The sequence below is a fragment of the Vanellus vanellus genome (assembly GCF_965231255.1).
Source record: "Vanellus vanellus genome assembly, chromosome: 9".
Classification (NCBI taxonomy): domain Eukaryota; kingdom Metazoa; phylum Chordata; class Aves; order Charadriiformes; family Charadriidae; genus Vanellus; species Vanellus vanellus.
Window position 1 is genome coordinate 10,841,862 of NC_138914.1, and position 24,054 is coordinate 10,865,915.

At 48.2% G+C, this 24,054-nt stretch overlaps 1 protein-coding gene across 2 annotated transcripts in view; it reads right to left on the reverse strand.

The window, feature by feature from the left end:
- Positions 1-22,996, reverse strand: part of SRGAP3 (SLIT-ROBO Rho GTPase activating protein 3) — a gene marked incomplete at its 5' end in the record, with an annotated part of 125,112 nt that extends 102,116 nt beyond the window's left edge. For both annotated transcript variants that reach the window (XM_082487490.1, XM_082487489.1), the window contains one exon: positions 22,930-22,996. In XM_082487490.1, the coding sequence (XP_082343616.1) occupies positions 22,930-22,996 (67 nt within the window). The remainder of the gene's footprint in view (positions 1-22,929) is intronic.
- Positions 22,997-24,054: the final 1,058 nt, after the last annotated feature.

Below are 24,054 nucleotides of genomic sequence, written 5' to 3' on the forward strand. Positions count from 1 at the left end.
TCTGAGGAAAGTGTTAGATCATAATTTAAAAAAAAATAAAATAAAAAAATTGAACAAAACCCCACCACATTTTACTGTATGTTTAAACAGAATTTGTGTTTCAACTTCTGCCCACTGCCTCTTACCCTTTTATTGTATACCACCGATGAGCCTGGCTCAGCCACCTTCACTCCCTCCCATCAGGTATTTATACACAGGTAGAAGATCCCCCTGAGCCTTTCCTTCCCCAGCCTCAACAGTCCCAGCCCACCCAGCCTCTCCTCATGCAACAGAAGCTCCAGCCCTTTGGCCATCTTCACGGCCCCGTGCTGTACTTGCTCTGGTGTGTCCATGTGCCTCTTGTCTTGGGGAGGCCAGCACTGGACCCAGCACTCCAGATGTATCTCACCAGGGCTGAGCAGAGGGGAAGGTTCACAATCACATCCCTCAACCTGATGGACAAAACTTTAACACTGCCAGGATGCTGTTGGCCTGGTGTCACAAGGGTGCATTGCTGGTTCACATTCAACCTCTTGTCCACCAGGACCCCCAGGTCCCTCTCTGTAGAGCTGTCTTCCAGTCAGTCAGACCCCAGCCTGTGCTGGTGCCTGGGGTTGTTCCTCCCCACATGCAGGACTTGGCATTTCCCTCTGCTGAACTTCATGAGACTCCTGATGCCTGTCTCCAGCCTGTCGAGGTCCCTCCGAACAGCAGCACAACCATCTTGTCTATCAACTGGTCTCACTTCAGAACACACAGCAACTTCTTGAAAGCGTCAGTCATACATCTCAGGTGGAGGATTGCCATAAAGATTGCTTTCTTCACCTAGTATACAACTGGATTTTAAGAAAAGTTTCATGATTTCTCTGAAGCAATGTTCTCCTTAGAGTCTTGGTGCTTCCCTGTGCTGCCCCTTCTGCTCAAGCTCAGCCTTAGTCTAAGAGCTGATAGTTTTTCTTTATAATGTAATTTCCAGTTGCTGAGGCCAGGCCACGCATCACTTATTATGAAGTCACCATAGCACACAAAGCACAACAGCCGATGCAGCTAATGAGGCTGCCTCAAACAATATGATAAATGCATATGCTGACGAGCCATGGCACCGCTGCTTTTCCATTTGCGCACCTCCATGAACGATGAGTTGTGAAAGTGTCACCCATCATCCATCACACTGGAACCTACCCATCAGGTCCAGAAAAAGCAATTTGCATTTCCCTTTCTCATTCACAAAGCAATAACAGGTACAAAAGGAGATTTATACCACCTTCTAATTCTTTGCTAAACAAAGTAATAACACTTTAGCCCATGTAACTATTTGGTTTTACAAAGGATGTCTCCTCGGTTTAGCACATGGCAGTACAGATGTCAATCTGATTTACAGGAGAGTTAAACCAGGTTTAGCTTCGATCCACAGTGCGCTTAACTGGTAGAAGTACAGTATGGTGGAAACGCAGCTCCGGCATCATGGCTCCCTTTCAGCAGGGAAGTTTTGCTCAGCCTGGGAAAGGCACGACAGGAGGAAGACATGCTAACAATCTTCCCCTGTGCGCAGGGTTGTTGTGTGGGGGTGGCTGATCAACCATAAACACCCAGGGAAACGCAAGAACAAGTCAGCTTCTTTCCACACAATAAAATTTAGTTTAAATGCTGGGGAAAAAGCAGTCTAATCAGAAACAGTTAACAGAGTAACCGGGGAGGATGTCAGATCTCCCACCGCTGCAGGTTTTTATCAACACACTAGATGAGCATCTGTCAGAGATATCTACGCTGCCAGGAAGACCTAAGGATAGAGGAGAGAGATCTTTTGGGGAGGAAAGAATACACACTTTAATAAGCCATTGGATAAAATACCAGTTTGAAGGGTGGAGGGCTAAAGAATCTTTTGGCCTAGGCTGCCTGTTCCACAGAGCCAGGGGCCAGTCAAGGCATTCCCCACCCTCCCCAGTGCAGGGTGGCCAGAGGGCCCCAGGACCGGCCTGCCCCACTGAGGCACAGCTGGCCACCATCTTGGCAGGCCTGCCAGCAGCCAACACTACCCTCACCTGGCACGCTGGCACCGTGCAAAATTGCCACTACAAACACCTGAAAATAACAGCTACTAGTACAAAACGGGTACAGCTAATGATATTTCAGTGAAATAAACATGAAACTTCTCCCAAGAGCTGTACACTCTGCCTCTCAGACAGAGGAGGGGGTTGTCTCATTCATCTGAGCATACAAAGCAGCAGCCAGAGCTCTCAAGGCCTTTATCATTGTGATGGCCTTGTGCTCGTTTCCTTTTTGGGAAAAATCACACATAATGGTCTTTAGGGAACTAATTAAGTAGCATACGCTGAAGCTGAGGAAAGCAGCAGGCTAGGGACAGATCAGCCAGGGGAGGCAGAGTGCATGAAAGAAAACATCTGAGACAAATAATCTCATTTTTCAAACAGCATTGGTAATTTTAAGATCAAAATTGAGATTTACACTTTTATACAAAGTTTTTTAAATGTAAGTTATGAATAAAAATACTGTCACTTCAGTGAAAAGTTGGAAGGTTACATATTAATATTCCCCTGAAACAATGTCAGTCTATATGTTATGTGACTATATCTTATTAGGTATTAATTTGAAACTCTTGAATTCCGTGAAAAATTTCCTTTTAATGTAGGAGCCTTTGACTCAAACCAACACTGAAACTGAATAAAACAAGGTAAGGAAGTTCTCCAGTCCTGTTTTACTATCCAAAGTGATGTGCAAATACTGAAAGACATTTAGTCACAGGTTTCATTAATAATTATAAGCAAATGAACTTTTTAAAAATATACAGGGTTTATCCTATCAATTTTACTATAAGTGTTAAATGGGTTGTTTTCTCTCCCCCTTTCCCACCAGAAAATGTCACAAGATCCCTTTACACATAAATTATACCCAATAAGTTGCCTCCAGCTAGGATATTTTATTAACTGCTGGATGAAGAACAGCTGTATTACACAGAGATACAGCTATGTTTTAAGGAAAAGATCACCATCATGGAAGCATGATTTTCTATCCGGATTTAAAACTAGTGAAGAAAGCCAATTCCCCATTCCAGCAGCAGTGTGCAACCTCAGTCTCCCTTGAGCCCATCCACATTTCTGGACTGCTTTACAAGGGGAGGCACCAGCAGAATCGTTCGCTGGCAAGGTGGCACGGACTCAGCCGTGCGGATCAGCTACCGAGACATGGGACGTCAGCCCTAATCTTCATAACCGCCTCACAGCATCACCCACCCTGCCCGCGAGACACAGCCACGCTCGGCACTGATTCTCGAAAGAGAGAAGGAACAGAAAATGCAGCATGAGAAGCCAGAAGAGCTGAGCCCTGATGCATACTGAAAGCTCGTGTTCTCTTTTCATATTGCTATTCTGCTTTCTCTCTGCATTTCCTCCTCCTGCTCTTAGCTGTCCACCGTACTCAGTGGTATGTCCTTATCGGATTGATATTTGTAAGGACCAAGAGAGAGGCTGGGGGACTGCAGAACACACCCCTGCCGATAGATCACCAGGAAGCCATCACTCAGAACTGTAAACTATGGGTATTTACATTAATCATTTTGTCAAAAAAAAAAAAAAAATTTCCCCATAGAGCATCATATCTGCATTTTTCAGCAATAAACTACACGCTGTTAAACAGGAGAAAAAAGAGAAAGAAGAGGAAATCATAGGGTTGTCATTTGTCTCTAATGAATTTCAGAAAATTTCTTACTACAAGTCTGTTAACAGCCCAGCCAGCAGCAGGAAACAGGCACTGCTCAAGAATGGTGGGGAAACCATGGGTTATTACACAAACACTAGTTTCGGCACGATGACAAGTTGCCAACTTCAAAAAGCACTGATGTTCATACGGTACTAAAGACATGAGCTAAAACTGAGGGTTCAAAGACCATCGTTACTGCCTGCACGGGGCAAGCCATTCCCATCCTGCTCCAGCAGTTGCTGCGGGCACGGGAGTTTCAACCCATTTGGGGAACACCTGTCACCAAAACTGCCAACCCGGCCACTTCGAGCCAGACTACTGCTGGCCAGTACCACAATGTTCACAGCTTGGGGCAGCTCTCCACCATTTGGGATATACAGCCACTAAGGAGCTACAGACTCTGCACTAGTTAAAAGCGAGTGAGGGAGTGCAGAGCGGGCCAGGACCACAGTGCCAGAGAGGAGTCCGTGGCACTATGGGGTTACAACTGCCGAGCCATCCATCCCACATATGCCCTGCCCAGCCTGGGCCACACTACAGTGCATTTCTGCCACAAAATGATGGCAGGAATGTCTCTTCTCAAACAGATTTTTAATTGGCCAAACAGCTGGAGATTACTTTCTTGCACTGACAGACCCCAGCACCAAGCCTTGATGAGGAGGATTTGAGTTCAACTCGCTGCAGTGCTACCAAATACCCCCTTTGACTCCACACACCCCATTTTCACAGCTCACGGCAAGGGACCTGCAGGTACCAGGACCTGACAATCTGGTCCACCTTCTCAGCCCCTGGAGGAAAAAATGAAATATCTCACACTTACATTGGAAGACTAGTTCACCATTATAGAAAATGTTCAGTTACTATGGTGACAAGGAATTGGAAAAAAAAAAAAAACAACTTCGATTCATGTAAACATAGGTTTTCATATGCAGATTGCAGGCTTCTGTACTTCCAGTTCATACTGATTTATGAACTTTCAGTTATTCAGCCAGCCAGCAAGCAAAAAATGAGTGATTATTTACAAATATAAAAGTTAAAGGTCATTCCTAGATAAATCACAAACAAAAATAGGCCTGAATTTATCATATATATATAATTCACAATGACTAATTTACTCACCTCCAATTATATGTCAAAAACTAGTCATGCAAATTTTAATTACTTAATTTACGGGGCAACTCTTCCTTGTTTTCTCATGCTAGGTTTGTTTACACACCTATGACTCTGTTTTCTACCCTTTATGGATAACACACATAGTAAACAAGGAATAGAGGCTTTTAGTGAATGTTTCTGAAATTCACTATATTCAGCTTTGAACTGTTGGCCTGAAGGTGAAATCAGTACTGATGCATAATGTCTCAGATCTTTTTTAAGCTACAACTGAACATTCATAGAAAAATGAAAAGAGTCTGAAACGGTTTTGGCTACCAGTTGTGATGGAGTTTAAGTTCCAATGTCCCGATACCGGTCATTCATTTTTCTCCTTTTTTGAACCTTTTCACAATTGATTTCCAGGAACACACACAGAAAAAGGAGTCTTGCACCCCAGGTGCCTGCCTACTTCTCTTGCCTATTCTCTACATGAAACCTACCCGGAGACTGCAGCTTCCAAGGAGGAACCTAGTCTGACCTCAGTTATCAAATGAGTTTCTGGAAGATGCGGAATCTCCTCAGGTGGCAGCAATCCTGGTTCCGCAGCTGTTCTAACAGACATGAGGCCCAAAATACACACATCAGAGCGGTATCTACCGCCGGCCCCTTCCAAACAGTTCAGGTTTCTCAGCATCCCAGCTCTTGCACATTCATGCTCCCCCTAACACCAACAGCTACAGCTGCACTTTGTCCCCACCCGAGCACGACCAAGAGCTCACTCACCCGCCTGCGGTGGTACCGAACACACGGGGCACCAGCGCCCAGGGGAGCTGCTCTGCAGCCACTGCATTAGCATCCTCCATCATACCACACACTCCAAATACGCCACAAGGCTCCACACCAGCTGATGCCGAGATACAGCACTCTAATGCCTAACCTGTCTTCAGTTTACACAGGATTTCTTACTTTAAACATTAATTCCCTCTGTCCTACAAAGAACACGCATGCAAACACGCGTGCAGTAAGCCATTGTGCAGCTCCAGACGATGCCGGCATGGGAACCCTTCAATAACTCAGCAGCAGCAATAAAGGTCTCATATTATTCTGGCGGTGATATCAGACAGTCCACAACCAGATGGATGTATTTGTAAATAAGGCAGATCAGTTTTGTCAGGTTGTAATTGGTTTTAGAACAAGCAATTCCCATGATGACAAACAATTAAAGAGCACAGAGCTCCCACAGTGTGCAACACTGAACGGGTTTTGTGAGAAGGACAAAAGCAGAGGAGAGTGATGGAAGTGCTACCAACAATACACAAGTGGTTTCACCCTGAGACGGGCCTAATGATGCCACATAGGAGAACGGGAAAAACCAGCAGCACCGTCAGGTGGTTCCAGAAGAAAGCAGAGCCTCCTCCACCTCCCAGATGTCTAGTGCCATTCAAGTTGCAGCTGGAACTACAGCAAACACCTTGGCAATTCAGAACCTGCAAAGATCAGCTGTCCTTCCATCTTGGCAAGTTACCTGGGTGGCAGGCTTACAAGGAATAGATAAGCTACTGGGAAATTTGAGAGTCTTCACACAAAGATGCTATTGGGGACAAGGAGTTAAGTTCTTTCCAGTGAGCCCTGGACATGTGCAGTCTGGTAAAGACCCCCCAAAAAGCTAAGGAAGAGGTCACTGAGGATTTTTTTCTTTCTTACAAAGGCATACTGCCACCATCAATTTCTGCAGGCTCAGTAGTTAATTTGGTGGCCATCAATGTCTTTATTGTCATTGTGAGGTACACCGTGGACAAGGACACTGCAGCAAACACTCACCAGTGACAACACGACCAGCCTCCACACAAATTCCTGGCACACTGAGGAGACTACATGCACTGGGAACCAACAGGGTAGCCTGGGGTCATGCCTAGCTCTCACACACAGTTGCAGGACTTCTGAGGAGAGCTGTGACTATCCCCGTGACCAACCGTCGCTCTGCCATGGACCTTATCACTGCAGTTTTGTGCAAACTAACTGTCAGAGCAGCTGGATTACCTCCACAATGAGAGCATGCTACAGCTGATAAACAAGGGTCCCATTTCACAACATTCAAACCAAAGAGCCAGTTCTGCTGGTGTGCCTCATCTTTAATACACTGCCTGACACCCTCAAAAGACTACCCCTCCTCATGAAATCTCTCAGGCATCACCCACTCCTCAAGAGAGACAGCATCAACAACCCCGTTCTCCAGGTGAAGCAGCTTTGGTGTGAAGAAGCCTCACCACTCAAAGCCGCAGCGCCAGTCCGCTCTCAAGGCTGGCACAGGAGCCAGGAGCACAGACCTGGGTCCCTGTTGTGCCCTCCAACATCAAGGAGATACCCCCAAGTATATCCACTGCTCCCCATGTTTCCACAGTGCCACGGCACCCAGAGGTACGATGTGTTTGGGTGCAGTAAGATGCACAGATAGCTGGACACATTACATTGGTTCTAGAGTAAAAAAGGACATTTGCCATGAGCTGTCAGAGCCCCAGTGTTATGTCTTCTGATGTGACTGGGAGTACGTTTGGATCTGGAAATGGAGAACAGCAAACAAACATTCCTATCTATGTGAAGTAGTTTGCAAGAAAGGTTCTTGAATATGTCAGGGGTTTTTTAAATCCCCAGTGAAAGTTTAATTCTGAAGAAGTTATTCTCTGGTTTTGTGACTTGCAAAATTATCTCCTTCCACCCAGCGCCTCAGGAGAGGTACGCCATCTGCTATACATTCCTCTCCCATCTGACACGGATGTCATCTCACTGCACTTGAAAAGCATTTGTAAAGCAGTAGGCAACTACATCACAGCACAACCCATGAGATGCAGGAGAACATGCCGTATGACTAGGAGGAGATGCAAACAACGCGCATTTCTTTTTCCTCTTCTTCCCACTCACTCTTAGTTTTGAGCTGACCTCTTACATGAAACAGATTATTGTTGTTCCAGCAGTGTATCTCAAACTGCCATCCCACAAGAACAATAACTACATGAGTACTCTTTTTGTTGTGGTTTCACTTTCAGGGTTTTTTAATACGATATTTTCACTTACAGTGTGTTTGCTCATTGTTTCTTTAGGGATTTTAGCAAGAGTAGGTCAAGAACATAGAAGTACTGTGCAGGAAAAACTGCTTTGAAAAACACGAATCACTCAGAATGCTGTCAAGCAAGGATGTTAAAAGAAACAAAAAATGCTTTAGAAGAACCTGCTTTCCAATTCACTTGATATACTCAAAGTTAAAACTAGTTCAACACTGCTATTTATTTTTGTTCAGTTTTTGCCACACCTCCTCAGTTTTCTCCTGAACTACCAGAAAAATACAATTACAGTGGAGATCCTGATTTCCAGTTTCATTCATCACAACAGTAGAAGCCCCATTCACCTTAGCGGTAAAAAAGAATAGGGCAATATGACAGTCCCTGCAAAACACTGGCTATATTCAGTGGGAAGTAAACTAAAGAACAGTTAAAGGAAGGTCTGTCAAAATAAAAGGTTAATCTTGCAGAGTTTCTGTACATGACTGTTCGAGTCATTTCAAAGAGACTGGGATGTCTGTCTGACAGTTTCCCCTGGGTGCAACACTGAAGGTCGGTGCAAAACAGACCTTCACAGTGCACTTACAAGCCTGCTGCTGCAGAAGGACCTGTACAACAAGTCCATCTTCTCCATCTCTCTCTGGCTGATGTACAGACCCAGCCCTAGACACAAAACACAGTTCTGTTCCCCTAAGGTGCGAAATGAACTGGTTTCCATCCCAGAGTAAGGCTAGCTGTCCCAAATTATCAGTACTTCTGTACAACACCTAAAGAGCTCACATTTTCCTACCCACAATGGATGTAATCTCAGATTGCAGCTTGCTCTCTCCTGGAGCTGCAGTACATCTCTAAAATGTGAGGTTAAGCTTTACTTGCACCGTGGTGATCAGGATCCACCTATTTCTGTGCCACCAACAGAGGAACACTTCATCCTGCCTCGAGGAGCTGACAACCTCACTAGAAAACAGGAAGTGGCAGTTGAGTTGAGCAAACAGACAAGAGGCGGCCGGGGACCTCAGTGGGACTTATCACCCAAGATCAGCCGATCAGACGGGTTTCTAGACCTCACGAAACAACCAAGTTTCAAACAGATGGTGAAAGGAGAATCACACAGCACATACACTCCCCAATGGCTGCGGCAGCACAAGAAGCCATGTCTGACTGAAGCAAAAGGCCGGTGTACAGGCAGTTTCTGGTCCTCGTGCAAGATGCAGAATTCAAGGACCTGATTTCTGTTCCTCCTCCTAACTACTGCCCTCTTGCCCACATCTTGCATGAGATTGCCTCTGCATCCCCCCGTGAGCCAAAAAGGCAGAACGCTCCTGCCTGCCCCTCGGAAGCACTGGAAAAATAAAATCATTAATACTCTTAAACATTTTGAAACTATTACACGGGTATTTACAGAAATGCCAGTGTTACTTAATCCAGTGGCCTCTCTGAGCGTAGCTTTGATGCTGCAGGGGAAACTATAATGTATCCAGCCAATTGTGTAATGCTGTACACGGGGATAGAAATTGTTTTCTGATCTCTCTAGCAATCACATTCCACCCTGAAGCATGATATTCGATTGTGCTGACCTCAGCATGCTTAACTGTACATAATATTGACTGTAAAAGTACTCAACCCTTTTGAAAATATGCCCATCTCCAAAAAGAAACAATCATTAGGCAACACTGCAAAATAAAAACATATCACCATATTCCAGCCTATGCTTGGTAGAATGTAACCCTATTGAGCAGAAACATACAAATAATCTCCCAGTAAGCAATTAGCACCCTCTTGTACACTACATTACTGCTGAAGTACTCAATGTGACAACCAACAAGGTCCTTTACCTACAGGAAGGAACATACCAGAGGAGGACACCTTCGCCAGACCTCTGTCCACTACCCATTTTGCAGAGGTGGATTCAGATGGACTTCAGTCACTGCACTACGAAAAGCAAGGGGAAGGACTCAGTGTCACTCTGTTCTAACCTTGCAACATCCCTTGTGTGATCCCTCACGTGGGCAGGGATTCTGGTACACAATCTCAATGGCATGAAGCACCACACGCCAAAGTCGATGGGAGGCATTCCACCCATTCAAGAGGGCTTGCTTCAAACCCACAGCGCTGTTCAACAGCAGCCAAGTCATATTTTCAAACAAAACTCTCTATCTTTTGGCCAGGACTTTCCCACCTATTAATGGTCATTTGGGGCACACTGTCCCTCCAAAGGACTTAGCACGTCCTCATAAATAATAGAGAGGCAAAAACAGCTGCCTACAATAACATTTTCTTAGAAGGCCAAATATATCTTCTCCAACTAACAGCCTAACTCCTTCCAGTGGAGGTCACCACCGATAAGTGGTCCATAGCATCCTTCCAGAGGCACCGTTGAACATACACCCCCATCCGGCTTGCAAGGTCCAGAGGTACAACTTCACAACGACCATGGGTCACATGCTGCAACACCAGCATAAATCTGGAGTAACTAATCAGCTTTTGAGGGCAAACAAGAACAGAATATGGGGAGTTTAAGAAAAAGCTAAATATACTCTTGGCAAGATAATCTTGCAGACAGTATTTCTTCACTAACCGAACAGCTAAACACAGCATCTTTCGATACTACCACACAGCTTTAGTGTATCACTTCCCATTAAGGGCACAAAGCAGTTTGCAAAAAGGTCAACAGCACTGTTTCCATCTTGTCCTGAGTTATGGCCCCCTGTTTCACACTGCATTCCCACTCCAGGGCTACGTTCCCCAACAGGACCCATCTGCACGAGGCGTTGCCTCCTGATCATCGCTGACAGGCAACGCAGCTCCAGTCTTCAAGTTCTCTTGCAGCTTTAATCCTGCTACACTGCCAATACTGTAAAATGACAGCTGGATTTTTTTTTTTCTCCAGATCAGATAAAATTGTGTATATCTTTAAAATTTTAAACATTAACAAGCTGTCTTGACTCAAACATCATTTAGGCTCTTCCCAAATATCAATTAACCTTTTTTCACACAGAAAAAATCTTAAATTCTTTCTAGAGCCTTTGCCAACACAAAAGCCACACCAACAGTTTGATCTCTAGTTCTTACACTTTTATGAGTTCTTCTATAAACTCAATGATTAAATTATAGTGTCAGAGTTAAATTTCCATGAAGTAAAAAAAAAAAAAAAAAATAAAGGAGAGGGGGTAGAGATTCAAATGCAGACTTGTTCCCAAAAACTAGTTCATTTAAAGCCATTCAGTCACTAACACTGGACAGCAAGTTCTACCTACTGCAATAGGACCTTGTCTGAGCCAGAAGCTTTAAACATCACCATCAATACAATAAAAAGTAACTTGTTGCTGTGAGTTCCCTCAGATCTCAGGTGCTGGCAGACTGCAAGCTTACATAGACAGAAGCTTTTGTGAAAAGCATTTAGTTGATCTTGGTATGTCAGCTTTCACCACACAGTAAGGCAGAATTCTAGTCACCTGGCAGTGGGAGAGGAAGCATTTTCATCCCATAGCAAGGGGTTCTTTTTATTACCATGAAACAATTATTGATTAATCAGTGCACCTGACAGAGAGAAAAACGTTGCACACACACAAGGCCAGCAACCCAAAATTATCTAACTGGTAATCTTGAGCTAAGAAATCTGTTCTTCACGTCATCGTCTATAAACAAGTTGTTCCAAGTAGCAGACAATCACCTCAGACTCTAACCACACCACAGAATAGCCTCAAGACCACAAATAACTCTTCAAACAAACAAAGCTAGTCAATGCTACAACATCTATAAATAAATAAAATTTAAAAAAAAAAAACACACTAATCTTTGGGGCTCTTTCGTGGTAAAGTGGAAGCCACTGCTTCATGAAGTCTGTGATAGAGACTTCTGCTGTGGTCCTCCAATGCATCATACTGTTCCACAAAGTTGGACCTCAGAGGTGATGTTGGTCCAACAGATGGTGAAAGGCAGTGGAAAACAGGGCTCCCTTTTCCCCTAATGAGATTCATTAAAGCCAGACCTCTATCTCCTCATCTCTGGTCATTTCCATGGTATTGTATCCTATTTTCTTTTTAAATATTTACTTTTACAATACAAGCAAGATAGTAAAACAACACTGAGTCTCACCTAATCACTAGTTAGCTTTTCTATCTGGACAATAACCAAAGCAAAAGCCATATGGATAAAATCCTCACCCTAGAGAGCTGTAGTCCCGAGTGTTCCCAAGAGCAGCAGGAGTAGCAGCCATCCCAAAAGCTGCATCCCCTCTTTCCTTATTTTATAGACAGGCCACTGAGGCTCAGAGGCCAGGAGGGACAGAACCAAAAAGTCAGGGATGCTCACCTAAGGACCATCCTCCTCTCTCATCCGTCTGATACAGACACAAGCAAGAAACTGTAGACAATTTAACTCTATAGTCATTCTAACAGAAAATTACTGAGCTTTCCTGCACAGCTGCCATTGCTACAAGACAGAGCCATATTTGACAGTGCTACTTGGAGAAGCAAGATGCATCAGAGTGACTGCAATCCCTTGCAAACACATGACTGTTCTACTAAAGGCCTAGGTGAAAAAGGAAAGTAAAACTTTTTTTTTTTTCCCCTCTTCAAAGCTTTTTTTCAAATCTGAAAGAAAGAAGAGTGATAGACACTAATGCAAATTCCTTTCTGAAGTTGTTGGGCACAGAGAGGCTGTGCAGTTTTCCCAAACTCCCGAGCTCCCAGACTAAAAGCCTGCAGCACCAAACGTCTTCATGGAGAACCTCCCCTGAATGTCAGCTTGGCTTCAGCCGTCAGGAAAGGACATCAGTGAAGCTAACAGAAACGGTTTTGTCATTCGGGGAGGCACACTGTCGTGGTTTAGGCCAAATCCACTACTGGGGACCTGGGGCACCCCAGATGGGACCAACAGATGCTCCCCTCTACCCCTCTTCAAAGAGAGAGGCAGAGGAGGGAAAAAGAGACTTATGAGTTTAGAAGGAACTAAACTACTTTAATGAAATATTAATAATAAAATAGAAATAATGTAATATATACAAAACCATATCAAGGTCCCGAGATGACAGTCATGACACCGGCTGGCACTGGGGCAGTCCCAGACGGGAACTGGATTCCAGATCTGCATTCAGGATCAGGATCACAGGCAGACAAACAGAGTCCTCCTCAGACTTCAGCCACTGAAGGAAGAGAGCGCTGACCCTTTGATCCCTCAGCTTTTATGCTGAGCATGAGGCAGATGGGATGGAATATCCTGTTGGTCAGTTTTGGGTCACCTGTCCTGTCCGCTCCTCCCTGCAGGTGGGACCCCACTATGCTTTTCCGCTTCCGACCCTCCAACGGGGCAAATAACAAAGTTGGTTGGCCTTGGGGGTTATAGCAATAAGTATAAGCAAGAGCCTCTCTGCATACCATGCCTGGGCATCAGCTATAGACATTGGTCTTATCACTCTGAGAGAGCGAACACTGTCTGCACGATATGCTGTTCATTTCAGTAGTTAGAAGAGGCCCAGCTAAGAAGCAAAGTTACTGAACAGAATTGGTTCTGTTTTACCTCAAACCAGGACACACATTGTTTTAAGGCAGCTCAACAGGGCAAGATGTGTAAGCAAGAGAAGGTCGCAGCCATAGCTTTCTCCCCGTTTCCAGCTCCCTGGTCCCCCCAGTCCCTCCCACAACAAGGATTCCCAAACTGAGGAACTCACACCAGTACAGACAGACAGACACAGCACTCCGCAGCCACTGCCAAACAAACACGTAAACACGTGAATACCAGCCAAGAGGCACTGCTGTCGCTCCCCTCTGATGAGGCTTCGCCCACAGAGCTACATCTGGGGACCCACCTTCTAGAAGAGTCTAGGATGGAAGCACCAATTTCCACACAGGAATTGTAACACCACACCATTTTACTTATCTTAGTTTTTAAAACAAAGGGGATGATTTATAACAAAGGGGATGATTTAAAACCTCTCCCTCCCTGCCATGGACAGGATCCTAACAGCTGCCTCCTCATTGATGAGTAATAAATAACTCTGGGGTAAATAACAATGCTGTATATTCCCTTGCCTGGCATGCAAGGGCTGCTGTGCTGTTGATGGTGCCATTTTTCACCTGAACTCTAAAACCAAGCTGCTGACCACTCACAGTCATTAAACGATCCCACAGCACTGTGGCAGCAAGAAACACATCAGCCCTATGACACCGACTCAGTCCCAGCCCAGGGAATCATCCTACAACTACGTAAACTCCCTCAGTAATTTTATTTCAATACTTCTCTTTACTTCTTCTCCTAAAATTCTGTGTTGCAATACGCTGCTCAGCAGCTGCCTCTTCCCAAACCACTGCAGCTGTCTTCCAGAGGTGAGAAAAGGGACACCAAAATAAGTCATCTTGGGCCAGTTTTTCAGAGAAAAGTTCATGAATCAGGCTCTTGAAAATATGAACACCTTAAAAGTGCATCCAACAGCCGCAGGCACAAATCAGGAACACCAGGTGAGGACTGGAAGCCCTAAGGAGGTCATCAGTGACAGTACAAACTATTATTACCAGTCACTGCATGGGATCATGCTGTTTACTCCTATCTATGTCCTCCCGTGCTGCTATGATACATACCAATAAAATACATAGAGGTGGGGCACACATAACACAATAGTTATTAGTAAGAAATATTCATCCTTTTTAAAGGGAAAGGTTTGCTGGCAGCTCAGCAAAAGCCTCCTGGGATTAAATCAACATTCCAGATTGAACAGCCACCCAGTTTGTAAGAAAGGGGAGGTAACTTCATGGCACTTTTTTCTGGAGAGCGGCAGGAGGGACACGACAGCACACGCCGCTGCGCCCCTCTCCAGCCCTGAGCCTGAAGCCAGGCATGACCTGCTCAAACCGCTGTCGCCAGACGCCTGTCAGGAGAACCAATGCCTCTGAAGTCAGTAAATGCATTTCAGGAGGTGATTGCTGTTGCTGCTGTGGGTGGTAGGCTGACAAACAGCTACTGAAACAAAGCCAAATTCAGGCAAGAGAAAATTTAAGAGCTCAAGGGGGAGGGTTTCCCCCACCTTCAATGGGCCAGCAGAAGGGGAGAGTAAATCCTGCTGCTGACAGCTGCTGAAACTGTGCACACAGAACTTAAAATATTACACCTTGCAGAGGCTTATAAATATCTGTTAAGCACCTGAAGCGCATTTGGTGCTGCACTCTTACGGCCCTTAAAACTCTTCACCTGGAACCAGGACTAGCTACAGGCCATGGATAAGTGTTGTAAGAGGTTTTTACCATTATCAGGAAGAAGGGCAGATTGATAAATAATGTCTGCTGCACCCAGGTACCTGCCAGCTATCTGAAGAGAAAATAGCTAGGCTTACAAGGACCAAAATACCTCCCTTTTTCTATTGAAACACAGCCACCAGCTCTCAGCAGAGGCCTCGGCTCCTGCACACCACCAGACCCCTTCCCAAGGACAAGCCACGACCTCTGGGCTGGACTCATTGTCCAGTGCTTCTGACCACAGCTGCTACGAGATGGCACACGGACAACGGAGAGGCTGGAGACACAGGCCATCCCCGCTGGAGGCCCCACTCACCACACACAGGGGTGGAGGAGCCGCAGAGGACGCAGGGACCTGCTCTTGGGACACGCCACACACTCCCTCCTGCTCCCTACATGAGGCCCTGAGCCCAGGGCAGGAGTTCGGGGACACAAAGTAGGCCTCCAAATCGGAGCGAAGCCCACAGCAGGCTTCTTCACCACCATGCACTTCCAAACACAGCTGGATATCATTTTTTTAACACATCAGAAGAAAGTCACCTTCATGAAAGAAATCTGAACTGAAGTCTGACTGCAACGGCCGGCAGCCTCCCCATGGGAAGCGCAGGCCCTGCTCCAGGACGTCGGCTGCAGGAGCAGCCATTGGCTTCAGTTTTGGATGGATGCTCCCATGTGAACATGAGGGTTTAGAAGCACAGCTGCTAAATGTGACTTCTGCCCCATTGTGAGCATCAGGCCACAGTAATGAGCTTTAACCCAGAGCTTCAGCTTCCCCCTTCCTCACCACCCGGCAGGGGAAGCACAGCCTCCCACACCTACAATCTAGCTGTGTAAGTACACCACAAAGTCCCAGGAGACAAATCCCCACCTGGCAGAAGCCGGGGACCTGGACTCGGCAAAAGCAAGTCCTGTAAAAGGTTCACAGCTTGTCCCTTCGCCACTCTCTTTGCCAGCTTCTCCATCTTAAGAAGAAAAGCAATGCTCTCCTGCTTATCCTGCCAGGGACACCTCCACTCTGCCGTGTTTGCTTAAACAGACTCAGCTGGGGCCAAAGAGCTGTGTCTTTTGAGGAAAAAACACTTCAGTGATGTCACCTGTCTTTTTTAATCATATAGAATCATATGGAATGGTTTGGGTTGGGAGGGACCTTAAAGCTCATCCAGTCCCACTCCCTGCCCTGGGCAGGGACACCTCCCACCAGCCCAGGTTGCTCCAAGCCCCGTCCAACCTGGACTTGAACACCTCCAGGGATGGGGCAGCCACAGCTTCTCTGGGCAACCTGGGACAGCGCCTCACCACCCTCACAGCAAAGAATTTCTTCCTCAGATCTGATCTCAGTCTCCCCTCTTTCAGTGTAAAACCATTCCCCCTCGTCCCATCACTCCCCTCCCTGATCAAGAGTCCCTCCCCAGCTCTCCTGGAGCCCCTTTAGGCACTGGAAGGGGCTCTGAGGTCTCCTCGGAGCCTTCTCTTCTCCAGGATGAACCCCCCCAACTCTCTCAGCCTGTCCTCCCAGCAAAGGGGCTCCAGCCCTCGCAGCATCTCCGGGGCCTCCTCTGGCCCTGCTCCAACAAGTCTGTGTCCTTCTGCTGTTGGGACCCCTGGAGCTGGAGGCAGCACTGCAGGGAGGTCTCCCCAGAGCGCAGCAGAGGGGCACAATCCCCTCCCTCACCCTGCTGGCCACGCTGCTGGGGATGCAGCCCAGGATGATGAGGGCTTCCTGGGCTGCGAGTGCACATTGCCAGGTTGTGTTGAGCTTCTCATCCACCAACACCCCCAAGCCCTTCACCTCAGGGCTGCTCTCCAGCTATTCTCTGCCCAGCCTGGATTTGTGCTTGGGATTGCCACGACACAGGTGCAGGACCCTGCACTTGGACATGTAAACCTCATGAGGTTCACACAAGCCCACTTCTCCAGCCTGTCCAGGTCCCTCTGGACAACCTCTCTGCTCTACAGCATGTTGACCGCTCCACACAGCCCCACATTCTGCCACAAAGCCAGCACACAGGCTTTCAGGCCGCCATCCAACTCCCCATCTAAACCAGGCTGTGCACCTGGAAAGTCTTTGGGTTTAGTGATGTCTTGACAAGAAACAGCAGCCACAGTGCCTTGGCACACTCCACTTCCACAACCTGCACCAGCGCTGTGAGGCCAACCAGCCATGCCCACACTCCTGCCCCAGTGGGCACACAGAGCTGACAGCAAGAATGTTGGACCACGTACCAGCTGCATCTGACCCAGAGTAAGGCACCCAAGCACACATGTACACACACGCCTGACCAGATACTGCGACCCAGCGGCTCCTTCTCCTCTGTGACCAGAAAGGAGGCCCAAATCCAAGGCATTTTAGGAAGGTCCATCCCACCAGCACCTATACAGAGCCGCTGATGGTCAGTTGCGTGCAGGAGCCTGCTGACTCAGTTGAACCATCCCAACCTCTGCCGAAGCACCCGGGACTTTAGCTTTGTAGGAAACATCTCTGATAGATTCAATTTGTTTCCAGTAGAGACTGCCAATTAATCTTTATTATGAATCACATATATAGTTCTGTGCCATTCCCTGCACATGGTGCTCCCATTCGCCAGACACAGAGGTCTCAACTAAAACCCATCTGCCAGGACCACACTATCAGATCCCACTGAGGAAACACAGAGGATAAGTGGAACACCAAATAAATCTATACAGGAATCAACTGACTAAGGAGCAACGCTGAGCGGTTATTCTGAAGTCTCACAGTAGCAACTAGATCAGATTCATCAGGATCTGCAAAGGACTCACCAAACCCAACAGACCTACACCAAGGCACACCAGCTGTCCCTCAGGTCACGTTTCCCCACATTTTGTTAAGCAAGACAATTAAGCCAATGGAAATTTTATATCTGCTCCTGTGTTTAATAATTAGCAGTTTCCTACCAGCCCACCCAAAGGGATGGGACCTTTCTTCTCTTTTGCATAAAACCATTTTATTAAATGGGTCGTCAAGCTTCAAGCTTCGACTCCTCCTCCAACTGGGAGCCAAACTTCCCTCCTGAGCAAGCCATAATGCCAGAAAATAATTTGGTATGGGAATTTTCCCAAAATTTTCTGAGCAAAGTGGAAAGAGAGCAATAGGTATGAAATGAGAATAGACATAAAAGAAGGGATGCAGGTACTGCAATAGGAAAAGTAAAATGAAGCTAACAAGCAATGATGAATTAACCTAAGCTGCAGTTCTCCTATGAAAATGGGAAAACACACATTGGTTTTCTTCGGCCCCAGGTTTACAAGCCTTTTTAATATTTTTATGTGCTAAATCCATCAAAACTATAGTTCTTTTATCAATTTGCACAGCAACTAAGAGTCCTAGAAGTGCAAGAAATCATCCCTTTACCACTATGCAGCCAGATGCACCATTTAAAGACTAACATCTTCAGGATCACCAGGGATGCTTTTCACCCGCCAGCCATATGACAGAAGAAGATGCTACTGATTCACAGCACTCTTCCTGCCAACAATAATCAAATAGATCATACAATGACCTGAATTTTTCCAGGGTTAAAGAAAAGCTTCAGGAAGCAATATGAAATTAAACAGCCAATCAACAGGATGCCCAATTTGCTGCAAGATTTACAATGCTGTACCATAGATGCTTACATTTACATAATTAAAACTGGTTAGTTTTGGTGCATTAAATCAACAAATCATGCACTTGACCGTAATGAGGAAAAGATGTTTATTTATCTTTCTGGCCAGATAGACCAATTAAAATTGTACATCTGAAAACACTCGCTTTAAATAGCGCATCTAAGGATCTACTGTATTCTGTATTCCCCAAGTAGCTTTAATAGGGCACTTGTAAATATGCAGCCATATCTTTATTCACATTTATTTTTAATGCAACCATTCCTGTCTGCAAATCTAAGACAGACAGATAAGAAAATCTGCCTCCTAAAAAGTAACCTTAATATTTTTTTTCTGGTACCGTCAAGCAAGCATCTGCTGCCAGTCCTGGGGCCAGCTCTCTCCTCTCCCGACAGCTGAAGAAGGATGCAGATCAGCAGCAGACGGAAAGGACAGACCCACAGCACGATAACTGCCAGGAGAGACTGCACCATGGGAAGATGCCTGTCAGCAGTGCCTGTGCTCAGGAGAGATCACAGAGAGAGGTCCCCATGCACGGGCAGATGGCAAACACTGCGGAGAGCTGCAAGGACAGCCAGCCTGCAGCAGCCACGGGCACCAACGATTAGGTATTTCCACTCCTAAAAACAGAGCAGCACCGACCCGAAGCATTAGGCATCCTACAGCGCTATCAACACCGTGTACTGTGCCCCAGCTATCAGCCCCCCAGCCCTCTCTGCAACACCCAGCAAGTGCATGCAGCAGCCAGCACTCACACAGCCCCGCGCACACGCAGGCACACACCTCGCACACACCCTCTATATATTCAAAGCATTTTCAGAATGACTCCTTCCCACCATGAGAAAAGCAGACACAATTCCCCAGGGAGGGAAAGAATATACAGAGTCGTTATGGCTGATAAATCACCCCTGTGCACAAAGATTATTCACCAGTTAAACTCTACTTACGCCAATCATGCTCCCCACACAAAGTGCAGGCTCATCGATTTTTTCAACCGAGGCCGCCGCACCTCGGAGCACAGGAGGTCGGGGCAGGGCTCAGCTCCCCGCTGCAGTTATTGACAGGCTGTCCCCGACCCACCCAGGGCCTCCGCTTTGCTTCCTGACAGCCCACACAAGAGGGCTTTCAGCAGAACTTTCCTAAAAATCAGTCTAAGCAACATTTTGTTTTCTCCCCCCGCGTTATTCCCAGCTGTCAGTCCAGCTCCTCTAGTAATACCTGGGCAACTGAGGGGTTTTATGCACTTCAGGCACTGCCAGATGGTTATTGCCCTGCAGGAGCCCCAGGCACTGGTTGACACCTTCCATGCTGCTTGGCCAATCTCGCTGGCCAGCACCCTGACCATCTCCAATCCTCTCTGACATCTACCTTTTAAATGCATTTTAAACGCACCTCTGCTGTGAATTACTTTCACTTCCAGCCACACCAATGTATTCCCTGGAGTTTACACACAGGGTTTTCTACCATTCTCTCTATTTTCTTGATCACGCCATGGGGACCACCACTGTGCTGTGTTCAGGTTTCAGCCCCATCCTCCATAACAAGACATCACTTCTTCAAACTTTCATCTTTTATCAGCAGCTCTTCCATGCCAACATTTTGCTTGTTATCCTGCCTTGCCGCCACTCGCCGTTTTCTTTCTCCCCATTTCTTTTCCATTTTAGTCTTTCTCTGGAGATTTGGGTATCCGTCTTTACCAGGATAGCAGGGGTTTAGACATGAATCGAATCACGACTAAATCCTGAAGGAAATGAACAGGGTATCTAGGATAATGAGGTGGCCTACATGAAATCCCCAGGCCGAGGCAAGAGAGATCAGGCCTTGTGGAAGGGGAGCAGAAGCAGAGGTGGGCAGTTATGGTCACTGTCACGGCCTCGGGAGACAGTTTAGACGATGACAAACCCTCCCCCATGTTGGCTTTTGCTGACATCAACGACACACAGATCTGTTGTGTTTGCACATGCAGTACACAACTAATCAAAGCAAAAGCTCCATTCGGTCCCCAGAGGATCCTCGGCAGCCTGTCCTCCTCGGGCCCTGCTAACACAAGGACCAACCACTGACGTTTCACTAAACCTTCCAGCCCAGTTACGTTTTGCTCCACTGCCCCGACTTAATGATGAACCACAGGCTACAACAGACCTTCACACCGACTCCTCTGGAGTCTGATGCTCATCCTCCTCCAACAGTGTAGCAGAATGGGAAGGCCAGAGCCACCTGGGAGGTGACGGCAAGGGAGACAACTGTCAGGATGGAGCTGCGAACACTGGAGCCCCTTCACCTCTCAGAGGTCACCCCGAGATCACCTTGGCCCCACGATGGGCCTGGTGCATCTCAGGGACGGAGCTGCCCCCACCTCAAAAGCAGCAGGCAGGCAGTGCCACAGGCATGGGGGTCTGACTCTTCCCACCTCAGGTGCAGTTAAACCCTGACCACGTCTGAATTAATCTTTATTCCAATGAAAATTCAGACCGTGTACCCTAAATCAGAAAATGGACATTGCTGGCGGTATAATTAGGCACAAAATGGTATCAAGGAAATTATTACCATCTCCTCAGCGAACTCAGTTTGTGCTACAGCTGTCCAGAAAACCGGCCCAAAACGTGATCGCTGTGATGCAATAAAACACCCTTATACATAACCCCAGCATTAGCTGTCTAACATATGGAAGCCATGAGGCTACAGAAGTCGGGCCAAGAATAATCACAGCAAATGAGTATGCCAGTTACATACAACAAAAAGACAAAATACTGGAGATGTCCTCAGCGAAGCTTTCAGAAGAGATCTGACCCAGTCCTGCCTCCAGCCGCCCCCCTGCAGGCCCGAGCAGCCCAGAAGCAGGAACCACCTGGCCCAGGACATCTTTGAGAACAACATGGAAACGTGGGACAGTCTCTACGAATACACACAGATCCTCTCCTGTAAAACGGAACAATACCACAGGCTAAAAGAATATTTCATCTGCTTAACTGCAGGGTGCAATAACATCAATTTGCCCAAATTACACACAAGCAGAAAGGTAATTGGCACTGAGCAGAGCATGTTGTGACTGTTACATCACTCTTCAAAGCCAACTACAAAAGACTGAAATGCAAGAAAGTAAACAATGGCACGAAATCAACAGACAGCCCCCTCCCCAAAATCCTTCCATCTGGCCTTGCACTGCAGCATTTCAGCAGCCACTTTGTCACAGCACTGTACGTGCAGATAAGGAATCACCCAGCCAAGCTCCAGATCCAACGCTAACTGACATCTACAGAAAACGGGAAAGCTGTTTAGTTTGCACATTCATGGGTTAATTTGCAGAAAAGCTATTTTATATTTGTCATTAACTCTGTCTTAACCAGAGATTTAAACATTACAAAATGGTGAAAGCCTACCTACAGAAAACAACCACCCAAAGGGAGATCAGAGCCAATTTTACATAATAGCAGGGGGACGCGAAGGGGGCAACGTGCCGTAAAGGCAGTAAGTAAGCAGTTAAGTATCCTCGAGCTGAAAGTGGGAAATGGAAGTGTCACCAACTAAGAGAATTAGGATTTGTTGCAATAACGGGTAGATTTACAAACTTAAGTTATCCAAAATACCAGTTAATCCAGTTTGCTGCCGATGGTAAAAATCCTATTTTTGTAATAGAGATGGCTACACCGAGTAATTTTTTTGTGCCTGACCACACACATTTGGTCCTTCACAACGCTGCAGACGCTTGTGATGTCCAGAGGGTACCAACTTTCCCATCATAAGTCTAACTGCAATAAAAATTAATCTGGTGCCTGATCTTTGATGCTCAGCGGTTTCAACAGCCGTAACCGTTAACTGTATCCTTCCCTAACGTTCCGAAATGAAGCGGGTCTGCTTCGAAGGGCTCCATCCTGCACCACCGACACCCCGCCCGCAGCGGGCCGGCCCGGGCCCCGCCGCACACACCTCCCTTACATAAGGCCCGCAGGCTCCGTGCGCCGCCCCGCCGGGGCTGCCCCCAGCCGCCGAAATAAAGCCCGCTTCCCCGTCGCCTGCCGTGCCCCCAGCGCTGCGGCCGCAGCTCCCGCCCGACCCCCCCCAGCCCCGGCTGCTGGAGCCGCGGGCGATGCCCGGGCGGGCGCGGGTCGCCCCGCACGTCCCCGAGGACCCGCCGCCCCCCCGGAGCTGCCCGGGAGGCGGCCCGGCCCCGCCCGCCCCGCACACAAAGGCGGGCACCGCCGCCCGCCCCGCCGCGCCGCGGCCCCGCTCCGCACCTTTGACCTGCGCCTCGTAGTCGGCGATGATCTCTTTGTCCTTCTTGAACTTGCCCTGCGATGTCATCTTGCGGCAGCGCGCGGGCTGCGCCGGGACACCGCTCACCGCTCCGCACCGCTCCGCACTGCCGCCTCACCCACCCGCAGCCCCGCCGTCGCCCGCGGCTGCCTTCATTGGCGGCGCCGGGCACACCGCGGCCGGGCCTCCGGAGCCGAGCCGAGCCGAGCCGAGCCCCACCGCGCCGCTGCCCGCCGCCAGCCGAGGCGGGGCCCTGGCGCCGCTCCCGCGCTCAGGTTGCGCGCGGGGCGGGGCGGGGCCACCGCGAGGGGCGGGGCGGGGCGGGGCGGGTGTCCTGGCGCCATTGCTCCGCCCCCCGCGGGAGGGGCGGGGCGGAACGGCCGCACCCCACCCCCCGGGGCCGCTCCGGCTTTGCCCGCGCTGCGCCGCGCGCTGGGGCCGTTCCGTTACGGCGCGCGCCGCCGGTACCGGCGCGCGCCCCCAGGCGGGGCTCCCCGCGGCGCCCAGCCCTGCCCGTCCCCGGCGGAGCCGCCGCGCCTCCCCTGTCCCAAACGCCACCTTCGGGGTCTGTCACCGCCGCCCGGTTCTGCAGCCCCCCGGGAGCTGCACCGGCACCGCCGCGCCCGCTGAAGGCGCGGTGTGGGGGAGCACATCCATCCAGCGGCCGTTCCTCTCAGGCGCAAGTGTCAGACGTGGCACGGTTGGCGGCGGTGGCCCCGGGTGATGGACAAGACAGGAGCTCTGGGGCCATCCCTCGGACTGCAGCATGTCCCCTCCGTGGCACCCCTGTCTCCACGCAGGTCCCCTCAACCTCCGTCACCGCACGCCTGAGGCGTGGCCCACAGGCCAAGCGTTCCGCCGCAAGAGATTCGCCAACGTAAAAGCAGTAATAAACAGGAACGCAGTGGCAGGAGAGGCTGTGGCACACGTTTGACCCAAAGCTGCTCAGCTCACGCCCAAATACCTCCTGACACGCACCGTCTTTCAAAACTGCGTGGGGAAAGCTCCGTGTCCCAAAATACGGCAAAACCCCTTGTTCAGATCAGCAAACATGGGTTTGCTTTTGTTTTTCCAGCCCCGGGAGCAGGCCCAGCACATGCGTAAAA